Source organism: Papio anubis, chromosome X (genome assembly GCF_008728515.1).
Source record: "Papio anubis isolate 15944 chromosome X, Panubis1.0, whole genome shotgun sequence".
In the NCBI taxonomy this organism is placed as follows: Eukaryota; Metazoa; Chordata; class Mammalia; order Primates; family Cercopithecidae; genus Papio; species Papio anubis.
The window spans coordinates 30,289,994-30,306,495 of NC_044996.1; the positions used below are offsets into that span (position 1 = coordinate 30,289,994).

General features: G+C 40.6%; 1 protein-coding gene across 3 annotated transcripts in view; it reads left to right on the forward strand.

Annotated features, from left to right (window-relative positions):
• Positions 1 to 16,214, forward strand: part of XIAP (X-linked inhibitor of apoptosis) — a 53,179-nt gene extending 36,965 nt beyond the window's left edge. For all 3 annotated transcript variants that reach the window (XM_017954354.3, XM_003918241.5, XM_021932646.2), the window contains 2 exons: positions 7,897 to 8,097; positions 14,506 to 16,214. In XM_017954354.3, coding sequence (XP_017809843.1) covers positions 7,897 to 8,097; positions 14,506 to 14,699 — 395 coding nt within the window. In that variant the 3' untranslated portion in view covers positions 14,700 to 16,214. The remainder of the gene's footprint in view (positions 1 to 7,896; positions 8,098 to 14,505) is intronic.
• The last annotated feature ends 288 nt before the right edge of the window (positions 16,215 to 16,502 follow it).

Genomic DNA, 16,502 nt, shown 5'->3' on the forward strand with positions numbered 1-16,502 from the left:
AGTATGTCTAGTGATTCCCCACTTCCTAAATTGGTAGCATCATCTATTTAGTATCTTAAGAATTACAAGGGGCTGGGTGCGGTGGCTCACTCCTGTAATCCCAGCACTTTGGGAGGCTGAGGCAGGTGGATCACCTGAGGTCAGGAGTTCGAGACCAGACTGACCAACTTGGCAAAACTCCATCTCTATTAAAAATACAAAGTTAGCCGGGCTTGGTGGTGCATGCCTGTACTTGGGAGGCTGAGACAGGAGAATTGCTTGAATCCAGGAGGCGGTGGTTGCAGTTAGCCGAGATCGCACCATTGCACTCCAACCTGGGCAACAAGAGCGAAAACTCCGTCTCAAAAAAAAAGAGAATAGAATTATAATGCAAGACAGTAATGTATAGGTATTCCTAAGTATTCTTGAGAGGGAGAGCTAGTTTAATATTATTTGATATGGGTTTTGTAATGGGCATAAACAATACAACCTAAGAAATCATTTAGTCTAGCCTATATTGTTAAAGTTACTAAGAAACAAAGATACTATAGCAGTTTCTTTTTTTTTTTTTTTGAGACGTAGTCTCACTGTGTTGCCTGGACTAGAGTGCAGTGACTATTCATAGGCATGATCATAGCTCATTGCAGCCTCAAACTCCTGGGCTCAAGTCATCCTCCTGTCTCAGCCTCCTGAGTAGCTAGAACTACAGATGTGTGCCACCACATCCAGCTTCTATAACATTTCTTGATAATATTCTATGGTATTTAATCATTGTTACGATGCATATTAATCTTTTTATGACTGATGAGACTCTGGTTTAGGGTTAACGTTTTAAAATTGAAATATAATTCACATATAAATTTCATCCTATAAAGTGTACAATTTAGGGTTTTTTTAGTATATTCACAAGGTTGGGCAACCATTACTACTCTTTTTGTTATATATAAAAAATAATAAATTCAGCTGGGTGCGGTGGCTCACTCTTGTAATCCCAGCACTTTGGGAGGCCGAGGTGGGCAGATCACTTGAGGTCAGGAGTTCAAGACCAGCCTGGCCAACATGGTGAATCCCCATCTGTACTAAAAATACAAAAATTGCCAGGTGCAGTGGCTCACGCCTGTAATCCCAGCACTTTGGGAGGCCGAGGCGGGTGGATCACCTGAGGTCTGGAGTTCGAGAACAGCCTGGCCAACATGGTGAAACTCCATCTCTACTAAAAATACAAAATTAGCTGAGCATGGTGCTGCACACCTGTAATCCCAGCTACTCAGGAGTCTGAGGCAGGAGAATTGCTTGAACCTGGGAGGCAGCGGATTGCAGTGAGCTGAGACCACGCCATTGCACTCCAGCCTGGGCAAAAAGGAGCAAAACTCTGCCTCAAAAAAAAGAAAAATACAAAAATTACTGGGGCGTGGTGGCACACACCTGTAGTCCCAGCTACTCGGGAGGCTGAGACATAAAAATTGCTTGAACCTGGGAGGCGGAGGTTTCTGTGAGCTGAGATCGTGCTACTGCACTCCAGCCTGAGTGATGGACCGAGATTCTATCTCAAAAATAAGTAAATAAATAAATAAAACATAAATTCAGCTCCATGACTACTCCTGCAGAGCAGGGCTCCTCCCTACGCAGTGAGTGGCATTACTACTATTTAATTGCAGAACACTGTCATTACCCCAACAAGAAACTCCATACTCACCCATCAACAGTCATTCTCCATTGCCCACCCTACCCCTAGGCCAAGGCAAACAGTAATCTACTTTCTGTCTCTATGGTTTTGCCTATTTTGGACATTTAATATAAATGGAATAATGTAATATGTGTCTTCAAGGTGCATCCATGTTGTAGCATATATGAGTATTTCATTCTTTTTTATTGTAGAAAAAGAGTCCATTATATAAATAATACCACATTTTGTTTATCCATTTCTCAGTTGACATTTGGCTTGTTTCTACTTTTTGACTATTATGAATGATGGTTCTACGGACATTTATGTATAAAAGTTTTTGTATAGACATGTTATATACCCAATTCTCTTGGGTATATATCCAGGGATGGAATTGCTGGGTCATGTGGTTATTCTATATTTAACCTTTTGATAAACTACCAGACAGATTTCCAAAGTGACTGCACCCTTTGACTTTCCTACCAGCAGTGTATGAGGATTTCATTTTCTCTACATTCATTATCTGTCTTATTTATCACAGCCATTCTAGTGGATGTGACATGGTATCTCATTGTGGTTTTGTTTTGCATTTCCCTGATGATTAATGATATTGAGCATCTTTTCACGTGCTTATTGTCCATTTGTAAATCTTTGTAGAAATGTCTGTTCATCTCCTTTGACTTTTTTTTTTTTTGAGATGGAATCTTGCTCTGTTGCCTAGGCTGGAGTGCAGTGGTACGATCTCGGCTCACTGCAACCTCTGCCTCCTGGGTTCAAGTGATCCTTCTGCCTCAGCCTCCCTAGTAGCTGGGATTACAGGTGCTCACCACCACACCAGGCTAATTTTTGCATTTTTAGTAGGGATGGGGTTTTGCCATGTTAGCCAGGCTGGTCTTGAACTCCTGACCTCAGGTGATCTACCCACCTTGGCCTCTCAAAGTGCTGAGATTACAGGTGTGAGCCACCGTGCCTGGCCCATTTTTTATTTTCTTTTTTCTTTTTTTTTTGAGACAGGGTCTTGCTCAGTCACCCAGGCTGGAGTACAGTAGTACAGTCACGCTCACTGTGGCCTCGACCTCCCTGGCTCAAGCAATTCTGCTGCCTCAGTCTTCTGCGTAGCTGGGACTACAGGTGTGTGCCACCACACCCAGTTAATTTTTGTATTTTTTATAGAGAGAAAGTTTCGCCATTGTTGCCCTGGCTGGTCTCAAACTCCTGGAATTAAACAATCTGCCTCCCTCGGCCTTCCAAAGTGCTGGGATTACAGGTGTGATCCACTGTGCCCAGCCTTGACCATTTTTTATTTGGGTTGTCCTTCTTTTTCTACTGAACAGTCTAGGGAGATGGGTTATCTTTTTGTTATTGAGTTAAAAGAGATCATTATATATTACAGTTCTTTTTTTTGGCCTCTTTTACTTTCTAAATGAAGATTATAGTTATTTATATATATAAGTCCCTGTCAGATTTATGATTTGCAAGTATTTTCTCCCATTCCATGGGTTTCCTTTTTTTTTTCCCCCAAGATGGAGTCTTGCTCTGTTGCCCAGTCTGGAGTGCAGTGGTGCGATCTCTGTTCATTGCAACCTCCGCCTCCTGGGCTCAAGCAATTCTGCCTCAGCCTCCCGAGTAGCTGGGATTACAGGTGTGCAGCACCATGGCTGGCTAATTTTTGTTGTTGTTTTTTTAGTGGAGATGGGGTTTCACCATGTTGGCCAGGCTGGTCTCAAACTCCTGACCTCATGATCCACCCACCTCAGCCTCCCAAAGTGCTGGAATTACAGGCGTGAGCCACTGCACCTGGCCACCTTTTTCACTTTCTTGTTGGCATTCTTTGAAGCATAAACGTCTTTAATTTTTTTTTTTTTTTTTTTGAGATGGAGTTTTGCTCTTATTACCCAGGCTAGAGTGCAATGGCACGATCTTGGCTTACCGCAACCTCTGCCTCCTAGGTTCAAGCAATTCTCCTGCCTCAGCCTCCTGAGTAGCTGGAATTACAGGCGTACACCACCACACCGGGCTAATTTTGTATTTTTAGTAGAGACAGGATTTCTCCATGTTGAGGCTGATCTCGAACTCCTGACCTCAGGTGATCCACCTGCCTCGGCCTTCCAAAGTGCTGGGATTACAGGCGTGAGCTGCTGCGCCCGGCCAAACGTTTTTAATTTTTATGAAATCCAATTTATCTGTTTTTTGTGTGTGTTGCTCATGCTTTTAATGTCATATTTAAAAAACCATTGCCTAATCCAGGGTCACCAAGGTTTATACCTATGTTTTCTTCTAAGAGTTTTATGGTGTTATATCTTACATTCTGGTCTTTGATCCATTTTGAGTTAATTTTTGTATATGGTATGAGGTAGGGGTCCATGTCCTTCCTTTTTGTTTTTAGCAAGTTGAGTTTGAGATACCTGCAGGACATTGAAGTAGGAGGATAATAAAACCTGTATAAATGAGAGTAAGATGGTGCTGGTAGGGGAAGTGTCTGGAAAGACCTTTTTTTCTTGAGAGTCTGCAGCTCCTATCCTGGGCTGGAGTGCAGTGGCGCCAATCTTGGCTCACTGCAACCTCCGCCTCCCAGGTTCAAGGGATTCTCCTGCATCAGCCTCCCGAGCAGCTGGGACTACAGGCACATGCTACTGCACCCAGCTAATTTTTTTTTTTTTTTTTTTGAGGCGGGAGGTCTGCGGCTCCTGTCGCCAGGCTGGGTGCAGTGGCGGATCTCGGCTGCCTGGCTCCGCCTCCCGGGTTTATGCATTCTCCTGCCTCAGCCTCCAGTGGCTGGGATACAGGCACCGCTTTTCGCCCGGCTAGTTTTTTGGCAGTGGGGTTTCACCATATTGTAGGATGGTCTCGATCTCCTGACCTCGTGATCCGCTGTCTCGGCCTCCCAAAGTGCTGGGATTACAGGCTTGAGCCACTGCCCGGCGTAATTTTGTAATTTTTGTAGAGACAGGTTTTTGCCATGTTGGCCAGGCTGATCTTGAACTCCTGACCTCCGGGTGATCTACCTCGGCCTCCCAAGGTGCTGGGATTACAGGCGTGAGCCACTGCACCTGGCTGGAAAGACCATTTTTAAGAAGGGTCGATGAGGGATTGGAAGGGAACCACCAACATCTCATTAGATGGGCACAAGTAAAGGAGCAACAAAACAAACTGAAAATAAAAACAAGTCAAAGATAGAAGCAAGAAAGAGCAATGTATGGTCCCCTCTGGACATTTCTACCTAGAATGCATCTCTAAAAACCACTCAGACTGAATCCAATCCTGCATTTTTTTCTCCTGTATTGGTTAATAGTACCACAGTTCACAAGGTTGCCCAGTAATTTATGTGTTCCTAAGCTCTTTGCTCTCTGTAATCCTTTTACATTTAATTAATCATCAAATTTGATGGATTCCACGTTCTTAATGTTGCTTCAGACTTTCCCACTTACTCTGCTCTAGTTCAGGCCCTTCCTTGTTTTTCATCTGGACAATTGTAGTAGTCTCCTTACTGGTCTTTTTTCTGTATTATAACCTCCCAACAGAGGTTTTCTTTTTTTTTCTTTTTTTCTTTTTTTTAGACGGAGTCTTGCTCGATCGCCAGGCACAGAGTGCAGTGGCACGATCTCGGCTCACTGCAACCTCTGCCTCCCAGGTTCACGCCATTCTCCTGCTTCAGCCTTCCGAGTAGCCGGGACTACAGGCGCCCATCACTATGCTTGGCTAATTTTTTTTTGTATTTTTAGTAGAGACGGGGTTTCACTGTGTTAGGATGGTCTCGATCTCCTGACCTTGTGAACCGCCTGCCTCGGCCTCCCAAAGTGCTGGGATTACAAGTGTGAGCCACCATGCCTGGCCCAGAGTTGTGTTTTTTTTGTTTGTTTGTTTGTTTGTTTTGAGACGGAGTCTTTGGTCTGTCACCCAGGCTGGAGTGCGGTGGCGCGATCTTGGCTCACTGCAAGCTCCGCCTCCTGGGCTCACGCCATTCTCCTGCCTCAGCCTCCCGAGTAGCTGGGACTACAGGCGCCCGCTACCACGCCCAGCTAATTTTTTGTATTTTTAGTAGAGACGGGGTTTCACCGTGTTAGCCAGGATGGTCTCGATCTCCTGACCTTGTGATCCGCCCGTCTCGGCCTCCCAAAGTGCTGGGATTACAGGCGTGAGCCACCGCGCCCAGCAAGAGTTTTTTTTTTTTTTATCAAAACACACATCTTAAGTTACTTTCCGTAAAATATATTTTGTTATTTACTATATATGTTCTTTATACTCGAATCTCTATATCTCTTCCTTTCCAGCCTCCTCTATTTATTTACTTATTTATTTATTTAGATAGCGTCTCGCTCTGTCGCCAAGGCTGGAGTGCCGTGGTGCAGTCTTGGCTCACTGCAGCCTTCGCCTCCCAGGCTCACAGTATCTTCCAGTCTTAGCCTGCAGAGTAGCTGGGACCACAGGTGTGTGCTGCCACACCCAGCTGATTTTTGTATTTTTTGCAGAGACAGGGTTTTGAACTCCTAGGCTCAAGCTATCTGCCCATCTTAGCCTCCTGAAATGCTGGGACTACAGATGTGAGCCACCATGCCCAGCCTTATGTTTTATTTTTATTTTTTAATAGAGACAGGGTCACACTTTGTTGACCAGGGTGGTTTCAAACAGCAGGCCTCAAAGAATCCCCCTGTCTTGGCCTCCCCAAAGTGCTGGGATTACAGGTATGAGCCACTGCACCTGGCCTCCTCTCTTTCAAAAAAACATTTATTGAGCTATAATATACATATAGTAGCCAGGTGTGGTGGCTCACGCCTGTAATTCCAGCACTTTGGGAGGTCGAGGAGGGTAGATCACAAGGTCAGGAATTTGAGACCAGCTTGGCCAATATAGTGAAACCCTGTCTCTACTAAAAATACAGAAAAGCCGGGTGTGGTGGTACATGTCTGTAATCCCAGCTACTCGAGAGGCTGAGGCAGAATTGCTTGAACCTGGGAGGCAGAGGTTGCAGTGAACCGAGATCACACCATTACACTCTGGCCTGGGTGACAGAGCGAGACTCTGTCTCAAAAAAAAAAAAAAAAAAAAAAATTATATATATATATATGTATGTATATATAATACACACACACACAGTAAAGTGCTTAAAGTACCCTAATCATAAGTTTTCTACTTGATGAATTTTAACGTATGTATGTTAAAATATATATTAAATAAAATATGTGTTAAATATATATTAAAATGTATCTGTTAAAATATATATATTTATCTGTGTAACTATCCTCCAGATTAAGACATAGAACATTTCCACAACCCTAGAAAGCTCTTTCATGCTCCTTCCCCATCAGTACGCACCCCCAAGTTACATTCTGGCTTCTATTACCATAGATTAATTTTGTTTATTACCATAGATTAGTTTTGGAGTTCTTACAAATGGACTCATGCAGTAGGTACTCTTGTGTCATAATGATGAATTATGATTCTGGTTTGCTCGTTATATCTATGAGATTCATCCATATTGTCTGTGGCAATAGTTTTTTTTCTTGCTGTGTAGCTTATGAATATACCACACAATCTATTCACCTGATGATGGACATTTGAGTTGTTTCCAGTTTGGGGCTATTATAAATAACACTGCTATGAATATTCTTGTGCATATCTTTGGCAGAGATATACACTCATTTTTAATACCCAAGAGTGGAATTGATGAGTCAGAGGGTATAAGTGTCCTCTCTTAGCACTTCCCTACACATGCTGTGTTCCTACTTTGAGTATCATAAAAACAGGTTTCCATTGACTTTCTTGCTTTATCCAGTCCTACCCGCTCTACTACAGAAATGAAGTTTGAGAGCTAGGAAATTGACATGTTCAGGGTTATAGACTGGGATTTCCCTAATTTCCCATCATTTTCCCCAAATAATTGCTAGTGACTCAGTAACAACATCCACTCTTTAAGTACCTTAGGTTAATTGTTAAAGAGTACAGCTAGATTCAAAAAAGTTCAGATTTTTGAAGCACTTAACCTTTTTCTTGCCTGTTTTACCTTGCATCGTTTCAAACACTACAAAATACATACTCATTGTATTTACAATTAATTGTAAGATTCTGAAAGTGATTTTTCAGTGCCTGAATACTTCAAAAAATCTTCCCAAAGCAGCTTTGCTTTGCTGGTTTGTTTTTGTTCTTTTGCTTGCTGCTGAATTTTTTCATTTTAACTATATTTTGCTATTGAGTTGTGATAATGAAAGTAATTGTTTAAATTCTATGTTCTTTTTCCTCACCAATTTTTATTTCAGATGATACCATCTTCCAAAATCCTATGGTACAAGAAGCTATACGAATGGGGTTCAGTTTCAAGGACATTAAGAAAATAATGGAGGAAAAAATTCAGATATCTGGAAGCAACTATAAATCACTTGAGGTTCTGGTTGCAGATCTAGTGAATGCTCAGAAAGACAGTACACAAGATGAGTCAAGTCAGACTTCATTACAGAAAGGTATGCATTGCTGTTTTTAAAAAGCAAGAAAGGGCCAGATGTGGTGGCTCACACCTGTAATCCGAGCACTTTGGGAGGCTGGGGATATGGACATTTTTTAAACATAACCTTAATGCTGTGTGTTAGTCTGCTCAAGCTGCTATAATAAAATTCCATTGACTAGGTGTCTTAAACAACAGACTTATTTCTGACAGTTTCGGAGGCTCCAAAATCAAGGTGCTGGCCGATTTCGTTATTGATGAGGGCCCTCTTCCTGCCTTGCAGATGGCTGCCTTCTCACTGTGTCCTCACATGGCATGGGTTGGGGGTGGATGGGACAAGATGGAGCAAGTACTCTGGTCTCTTTTCCTCTACTTTTAGGGACACTAATCCCATCATGGGGGTCTCATCTTCATGACCTCATCCAAACCTAATTAGTTCCCAAAGGCCTCATTTCCAAATATCATTACATTAATCATGGAAAAAAGATTAAAAATATGAATTCTACCAGCCTGGGCAACATAATGAAACTGTCTCTACAAAAAATACAAAAATTAGCCGGGCATGGTGGTGTGTGCTAGTAGTCCCAGCTACCTGGGAAGCTGAGCGGGGAAGATCACCTGAGCCAGGGAGATCAAGGCTGCAGTGAGCCATGATCATGCCACTGCACTTCAGCCTGGGCAGCTGAGCGAGATCTTGTCTCAAAATATATATATATCTCCTTTAAGGATGATGGACACTATAGTGCTTGCCAACAACATCGAAGGTTAAAGAAGAGGTTTCAAACTGAGTACACTTTTGGGTACTATACCTGTAATAGTTCTCTAAGCTCTTGACTATCCTCCCTCCAAAAAGATGAGAATTCTCCTACTGCTAAAAAACTTAAACGTTTACTTATTTTTGACACATTTAAAATCCTTGTGATCTTTAAGATATTTCAAGTGCTTTTGAAACATTATTCAGATAATTACTTAAGTTATGAAACAGTATGAACATTAATGATATTTAAAATTATATTCATTGATGTAAGAATCAATGGAAAGCTTCTAGTTTTTCCCTTATAGATGCATTTATTTAAAACTTACACAGGCTCCACTTATCTTGGTGGTCGTAAAATAAACCCTTTACTTGGTCATCTTTCTTTCTTTTTTTTATTTTTTTTAAGACGGAGTCTCACTCTGTCGCCCAGGCTGGAGTGCAGTGGCACGATCTCAGCTCACTGCAACCTCTGCCTCCCCGGCTCAAGCAATTCTCCTGCCTCACCCTTCCGAGTAGCTGGAATTACAGGCATGTGCCACCACGCCCGGCTAATTTTTTGTATCTTTAGTAGAGGCGGGATTTCGCCCAGTTGGCCAGACTAGAATTTTTCTACTATAACAGAAATACAAGCAATTGTGTCATTTTTTTCCTGCATCTTAAACACGCGCTTAATTAAGTTTGGCCATAAGTTATTAGCTTTCAAACCTTAATGTGTCTGCAGCAGAAAGATTTAGCAGGTTGTAATAGGAAGAGATCAAGGGACTGTGCATTAGGGAGAGTGTCTTTTCTCTATCTAACAGGAGTCAGTGGGCGCTCATATTATCACTGAGACTACAAACTAGGATGGTGTGGGAAGGAGAGCCTAAGGGTTGGAATTCATTTGAACTCTCCTCAGTCTCACTAAATTGAGAGGCAAGTAATTGATACAGGCTCTCTACTCATGCTGGGACCGCTGCCTGTTTGTCTTCCCAAAAGCTGATGAGGAAAGACTGGCACTAAGAATCTTTTAATTTTATATAAAATAAGGATGGGGCTAACTGAAGTGAAGCAGGTGAAGGTTATTAGAGAAGATATAACATTGTCACTTACTGAGAAATCCTAGATTTAGTGCTGTCTTTTTTTCCCAATGGCTGTGTAACAGAGAATGCCCTAGTAAAATATCTTGTAAAAATAGTACCAAATCAGTATCTTTTTTCTTTCTTTGAAAAAATTATGTAGTGTAAAATAAAGCCGTTTATTTAGTGTACATACTAAAGTACTTATTTTAATCTTTATATATATTACTGTGTATAATATAAAAATCAAATAACCCATATTCATTTATCTGTCTTTCCACATGAATCTTCTCTAATAGTAAAATGAATAACATCAGTTTATTCTAAAAGAGGCTTTAAATAATTACAAATATTAGCAAATAACATCAAAAGTTATCTAGCCTTTATTGCTCATGTGCCAGTAACCTTCTGACCTAGAAGAGGGCTTTGTGGGGAGGAGAAGGGGAAAGGCGCTGTAGGGAAGTATGTAGAATCCAGTAGTTACCTTTAAGCCAAGAGGGAAGTAATTGCCAGTGGTAAACTATTGGCCTGAGGGGAAAAGATCTATGCCCAGAATATCACCGTCTCAAGTTAGTGGCTTTATACAAGGATGAAATAATATAGAAAAAAAAATGAGATGATAGGGTATCACAAACAATCAGAACCAAAGGAACCTTAAAGATTATTTTACAACTTTTTTTTTTTTTGAGATGGAGTTTCACTCTTGTTGCCCAGGCTGGAATGCAGTGGTGCAGTCTCAGCTCACTGCAACCTCCACCTCCCGGGTTCAACCAATTCTCCTGCCTCAGCCTCCCGAGTAGCTGGGATTACAGGCATGTGCCACCACGGCCTGCTAATTTTGTATTTTTAGTAGAGATGGGGTTTATCCATGTTGGTGGACTAGTCTCCAACTTCCAACCTCAGGTGATCCTCCCGCCTCGGCCTCCTAAAGTGCTGGGATTACAGGCATGAACCACCGCACCCAGCCCATTTTATAACTTTTATGAACTTAGTGGGGAACCTGAAGTACAGATGGACTATTGCCTAGGATCATGCCAATAGCTGGGAATGGAACTCAGATTTCCTGACTTCTGGTCCAGTGTTTTGGGGTTCGTTTCAGTTTTGTTTTTTTTTTTTTTAGATTTTTAAAAATTGTGGCCGGGCGCGGTGGCTCAAGCCTGTAATCCCAGCACTTTGGGAGGCCGAGGCGGGTGGATCACGAGGTCAGGAGATCGAGACCATCCAGGCTAACATGGTGAAACCCCGTCTCTACTAAAAATACAAAAAACTAGCCGGGCGTGGTGGCGGGCGCCTGTAGTCCCAGCTACTCGGAGGCTGAGGCAGGAGAATGGCGTGAACCTGGGAGGCGGAGCTTGCAGTGAGCCGAGATCGCGCCACTGCACTCCAGCCTGGGTGACACAGCGCGAGACTCCGTCTCAAAAAAAAATAAAAATAAAAAAAATAAAAATTGTGATAAAATACACATACAATTTACTATCTTAACCATTTTTAGGGTATGGTTCCGTAGTGTTAAGTACATTTACATTGTTGCACAGTCAACCTCTAGAATTCTTCATCTTGCAAAACCAAAACTCTGCATCCATTAAACAGCCAGGCGTGGTGGTGCACGCCTGTAGTTCCAGCTGCTTGGGAGGCTGAGGCAAGAGGATTGCTTGAGACCAGAAGTTCAAGGCTGCAATGAGCTGTGATTGCACCATTGCTCTCCAGCCTAGGATACAGAGCAAGACCCCATCTTTAAATAAAAATAAAAATAAAAATAAATAATAATAATAATAAAAACATGTTCATTAAACAACTCCCCATTCCCTCTCTTCCCAACCCTGGCAACTACCATTCTACTTTTTGTCTCTATAAATTTCACTACTCTAGGTGTCAGTATTGTTGGGTTTTTTTGTTTGTTTTTAACTCGTTGTAGCATTGCATCTAAAAGTAATGTGGAAATTACTTGTCCTCCTTTTGATTTTTTGGGCATGAAATATACACTTCATTCTGACTTTTTTTGGTGTCAATGCTTTCTTATAATATAAATCAGCTTATAGTGCCATTTCTTTACTTATATTTTTTCCTCTGCCTTGAGTACCTTTTCTCTGTCTGTATACCTAGTCCCATTCCCCACTCTATCCCCAACTCTCTGAATCTACTTTGTGAACTCATGTTTCAAGGTTCAGCTCAGAAGTCACTTCTTTCAAGTTTTCTCCCGCACCCACAGCAGAGTTAGGAGCTCCTTCTTATCTACTCCTGGTGCTGGTAGAGTTTTGTTTTGTTTTGTTTTGTTTTGTTTTGTTTTTCTTGAAATAGGGTCTTGCTCTGTCGCCCAGGCTGGAGTGCAGTGGCATGATCTTGGCTCACTGCAACCTCCATCTCTCAGCTTCAAGCGATTCTCCTGCCTCAGGCTCCGGAGTAGCTGGGATTACAGGCATGTACCACCACACCCAGCTAATTTGTGTGTGCATTTTTAGTAGAGACGGGGTTTCACCATGTTGGCCAGGCTGGTCTTGAACTCCTGACCTCAAATGATCTGCCCACCTCAGCCTCCCAAAGTGCTAGGATTACAGGTGTGAGCCACCACACCTGGCTAAGCTTTTTGCTTTTTACACTATTTTGAAACTGGTTTCTGCCCTGCCCATTAGAACAGGCTTCTTGAGGGTTAAGTGCTTTATCTTCTTATCTCTGATGCATTCCATGGTTGAGCCTATAGTTTTTATTATGCCCAAGAGGGTACTTTTTAAGAAGAAAGAGATTAAACAATCCTTTCCTTTACCCCCTAGCCAGAGAAACCTTTCTGAAACATGGATGTGATCATATCTGTCTCTAGTTTAAAATCCTTCACTGGCTCCCAGGGCCCTTGGGATCAAGTCCAAACTCCTTTACGTGGCTTGCCTAATCTTTCATGATCAGGCACCCTTTTGTAGCCTCATCTCATGCTATTTTCTCAAATTCTGTGCCCAAGCTTTGCCTGTGCACTTGTAGGCCATGTTCTCTCTCCTTGGAGCTTGCTTATGCCATTTCCTTTGCCTAAAACACTTTTCTCCCATTGCCCTTATCCCCCAAAGCCTCCCTCTCCTAGTATACTCCTAATTCATTCTTTAGTATCCAGTTTTAGATATAATTTCCTCCAGGAGGCCTTTGTTTATGCATGCATGCGCACACATGCACACACACCCTTCCTGTGCTCTTCATAACACATTGTAATTACCTTTGTCATCATACCATTTATACTTTCCTGTTTACTTGTCTGTGAATGACTGGGGGCTTGAGGTTTATGTATTTGTTAATTGTATCCCTAGTAGAACCTAGTTAAGTGTCCAGTAAGTATTTCTTGAATAAACTATTGTTTTCCAAACATGTTTTCAGTATAGTGTTCAACAGGATATTAAAAGGATGCCATGAAAAAGGAACCCCATAGTTAAACAGGGGAATGTGTTGTACATTTCTAAGAGGGAATATAGACTATACTGTCCTATATTGTACTGTACTGCCCTGTCATGGATGACAGTGGTTCTCAAATGCCGGTGTGCCCAACCCCAGAAATTTTAGGTTCTGTGAATGGAGCCCAGAAATCTGTTGTTTGAAAATGCCCCAGGTTATTCTCATGTGAGGCCGTATTTGGAAACTGCTGGTACATAATGATTATAAAGATGCTAAAATAAACAAATAGTTGTGGTTATAAAGATAAGTTAAAATATGTAATGCATTTGGAATAGTGCCTAGCACATACTATTTATGCAATATTACTGTTAACTACTGCTGCTGTTGTCATTATTGTTATATGTGACCATGAAACACATTTTTTTTGTGGCATATGTATTCACATTTCACAAAACTATTTTGGGAAAGGCTGAATTAAGCAAGTACTTCAGTGCCACCTATATGCTGATGACATCCAGATCTCTATCTCTAGCCCTGACTTCTCCTGACCTCAAGATTTGACTCTTCAGTTACCTACTGGGTATTTTTATATGGGTGTCCTGAAAACACCTAAAAAATATCTGAAGATCCCAAACCTGTACCTCCTTTTATATTTCTTATTGGCATCACCATATCCTTGTCAGCCAAGCTAGCAATCTTGAAATCAACTTTAGTTTGTCTTTCTTCTTCAGCCCTCATATCCAGTCAGTCACCCAGTCCTACTTGTCCCACTTCAGAGGTGTCCCTCAAATCCATCCCTCTATTTCTGGAATCAGTTGTGACCTTTCCATATGCTGCTCCTTTTACCTAACCCTTGTTTTTCTGCCTGGCAAATTACTGCCCATGCTTAAATGTCACTCCTCCGCTTCCCTCCTCCCCCGATCCAGCCACTGCCAACCTGTGGAGCCTTCTCCAACTAGCCTGAGCAGAAGAACTTGTTTTCTCATCTTGTTCTAGAGCACTTTGTACATAACTTTATTAGAGCACTTATCACTTTGTACTTTGTGCTTAACCTCCATAGCCTCATCTTACATCCTCTCCCACTAGCATGTGAGCTATTTAAGAGCAGATGCCATGTGTGAGTCATCCTCATATCTCCTGGCACTTGTTGGGTGCTTGGCACGTAGTAGGGGTTCAATAATATTTTCAATGAATGTAAACAACTAAGAAAGTCTAAAACTAGCATAATTCTTTTCTCTTTTTGCAGAGATTAGTACTGAAGAGCAGCTAAGGCGCCTGCAAGAGGAGAAGCTTTGCAAAATCTGTATGGATAGAAATATTGCTATCGTTTTTGTTCCTTGTGGACATCTAGTCACTTGTAAACAATGTGCTGAAGCAGTTGACAAGTGTCCCATGTGCTACACAGTCATTACTTTCAAGCAAAAAATTTTTATGTCTTAATCTAACTCTGTAGTAGAGATGTTATGTTCTTCTTATTACCCTGATTGAATGTGTGATGTGAACTGACTTTTAAGTAATCAGGATTGAATTCCATTAGCATTTGCTACCAAGTAGAAAAAAAATGTACATGGCAGTGTTTTAGTTGGCAATATAATCTTTGAATTTCTGGATTTTTCAGGGTATTAGCTGTATTATTTATCCAACTTTTTTTACTGTTATCTAATTGAAACCCTAGACTAAGAAGCATCATATTATAACTGAACACAATGTGTATTCATTGTATACTGACTTAATTTCTAAGTGTAAGTGAATTAATCATCTGGATTTTTTATTCTTTTCAGATAGGCTTAACAAATGGAGCTTTCTGTATATAAATGTGGAGATTAGAGTTAATCTCCCCAATCACATAATTTGTTTTGTGTGAAAAAGGAATAATTGTTCCATGCTGGTGGAAAGATAGAGATTATTTTTAGAGGTTGGTTGTTGTGTTTTAGGATTCTGTCCATTTTCTTTTAAAATTATAAACACGTACTTGTGCGAATAATTTTTTAAAAGTGATTTGCCATTTTTGAAAGGGTATTTAATGATAGAATACTATCAAGCCAAGATGTACTGACATGGAAAGATGTGAAAGATATATTAAGTGTAAAATGCAAGTGGCAAAACACTATGTATAGTCTGAGGCCATCAAAGTATGTATGTTTCTTATATGTATAGAACAAAAGATTTGGAAAGATAGACACCAAACTGTTAAATGTGGTTTCTCTTTGGGGGGGTTGGGGAAGGGGCCTCAGAGGGGTTTTATAGGGGCCTTTCACTTTCTATTTTTTTCATTTTGTTCTGTTTGAATTTTTTATAAGTATGTATTACTTTTGTAATCAGAATTTTTAGAAAGTATTTTACTGATTTAAAGGCTTAGGCATGTTCAAACGCCTGCAAAAGTACTTATCACTCAGCTTTAGTTTTTCTAATCCAAGAAGGCAGGGCAGTTAACCTTTTTGGTGCCAATGTGAAATGTAAATGGTTTTATGTTTTTCCTGCTTTGTGGATGAAAAATATTTCTGAGTGGTAGGTTTTTGACAGGTAGACCATGTCTTCTTATCTTGTTTCAAAATAAGTATTTCTGATTTTGTAAAATGAAATATAAAATATGTCTCAGATCTTCCAATTAATTAGTAAGGATTCATCCTTAATCCTTGCTAGTTTAAGCCTGCCTAAGTCACTTTACTAAAAGATCTTTGTTAACTCAGTATTTTAAACATCTGTCAGCTTATGTAGGTAAAAGTAGAAGTATGTTTGTACACTGCTTGTAGTTATAGTGACAGCTTTCCATGTTGAGATTCTCATATCATCTTGTATCTTAAAGTTTCATGTGAGTTTTTACCGTTAGGATGATTAAGATGTATATAGGATGAAATGTTAAATCCTCTGCCTACATTTGTGTTCTTGACTAGTAATAGTAGTAGATACTTCTGAAATCAATGTTCTCTCAACATCCTTAAAACCTCTTGGAAATTATAAAAATATTGGCAAGAAAAGAATAGTTGTTTAAATATTTTTTGAAAAGCACTTGAATAAGAATCAATAGGACATAAACTAGAAGTTTAAAAATGCTTCATAGGACGTCCAGGGTTTACATTATAAGATTCTCACAACAAACCTATTGTAGAGGTGAGTAAGGCATGTTACTACATAGAGAAAAGTTTGAGAGTAAAACTGTAAAAAATTATATTTTTGTTGTACTTTCTAAGAGAAAGAGTACTGTTATGTTCTCCTAACTTGTAAATTTATTTTATTTATTTA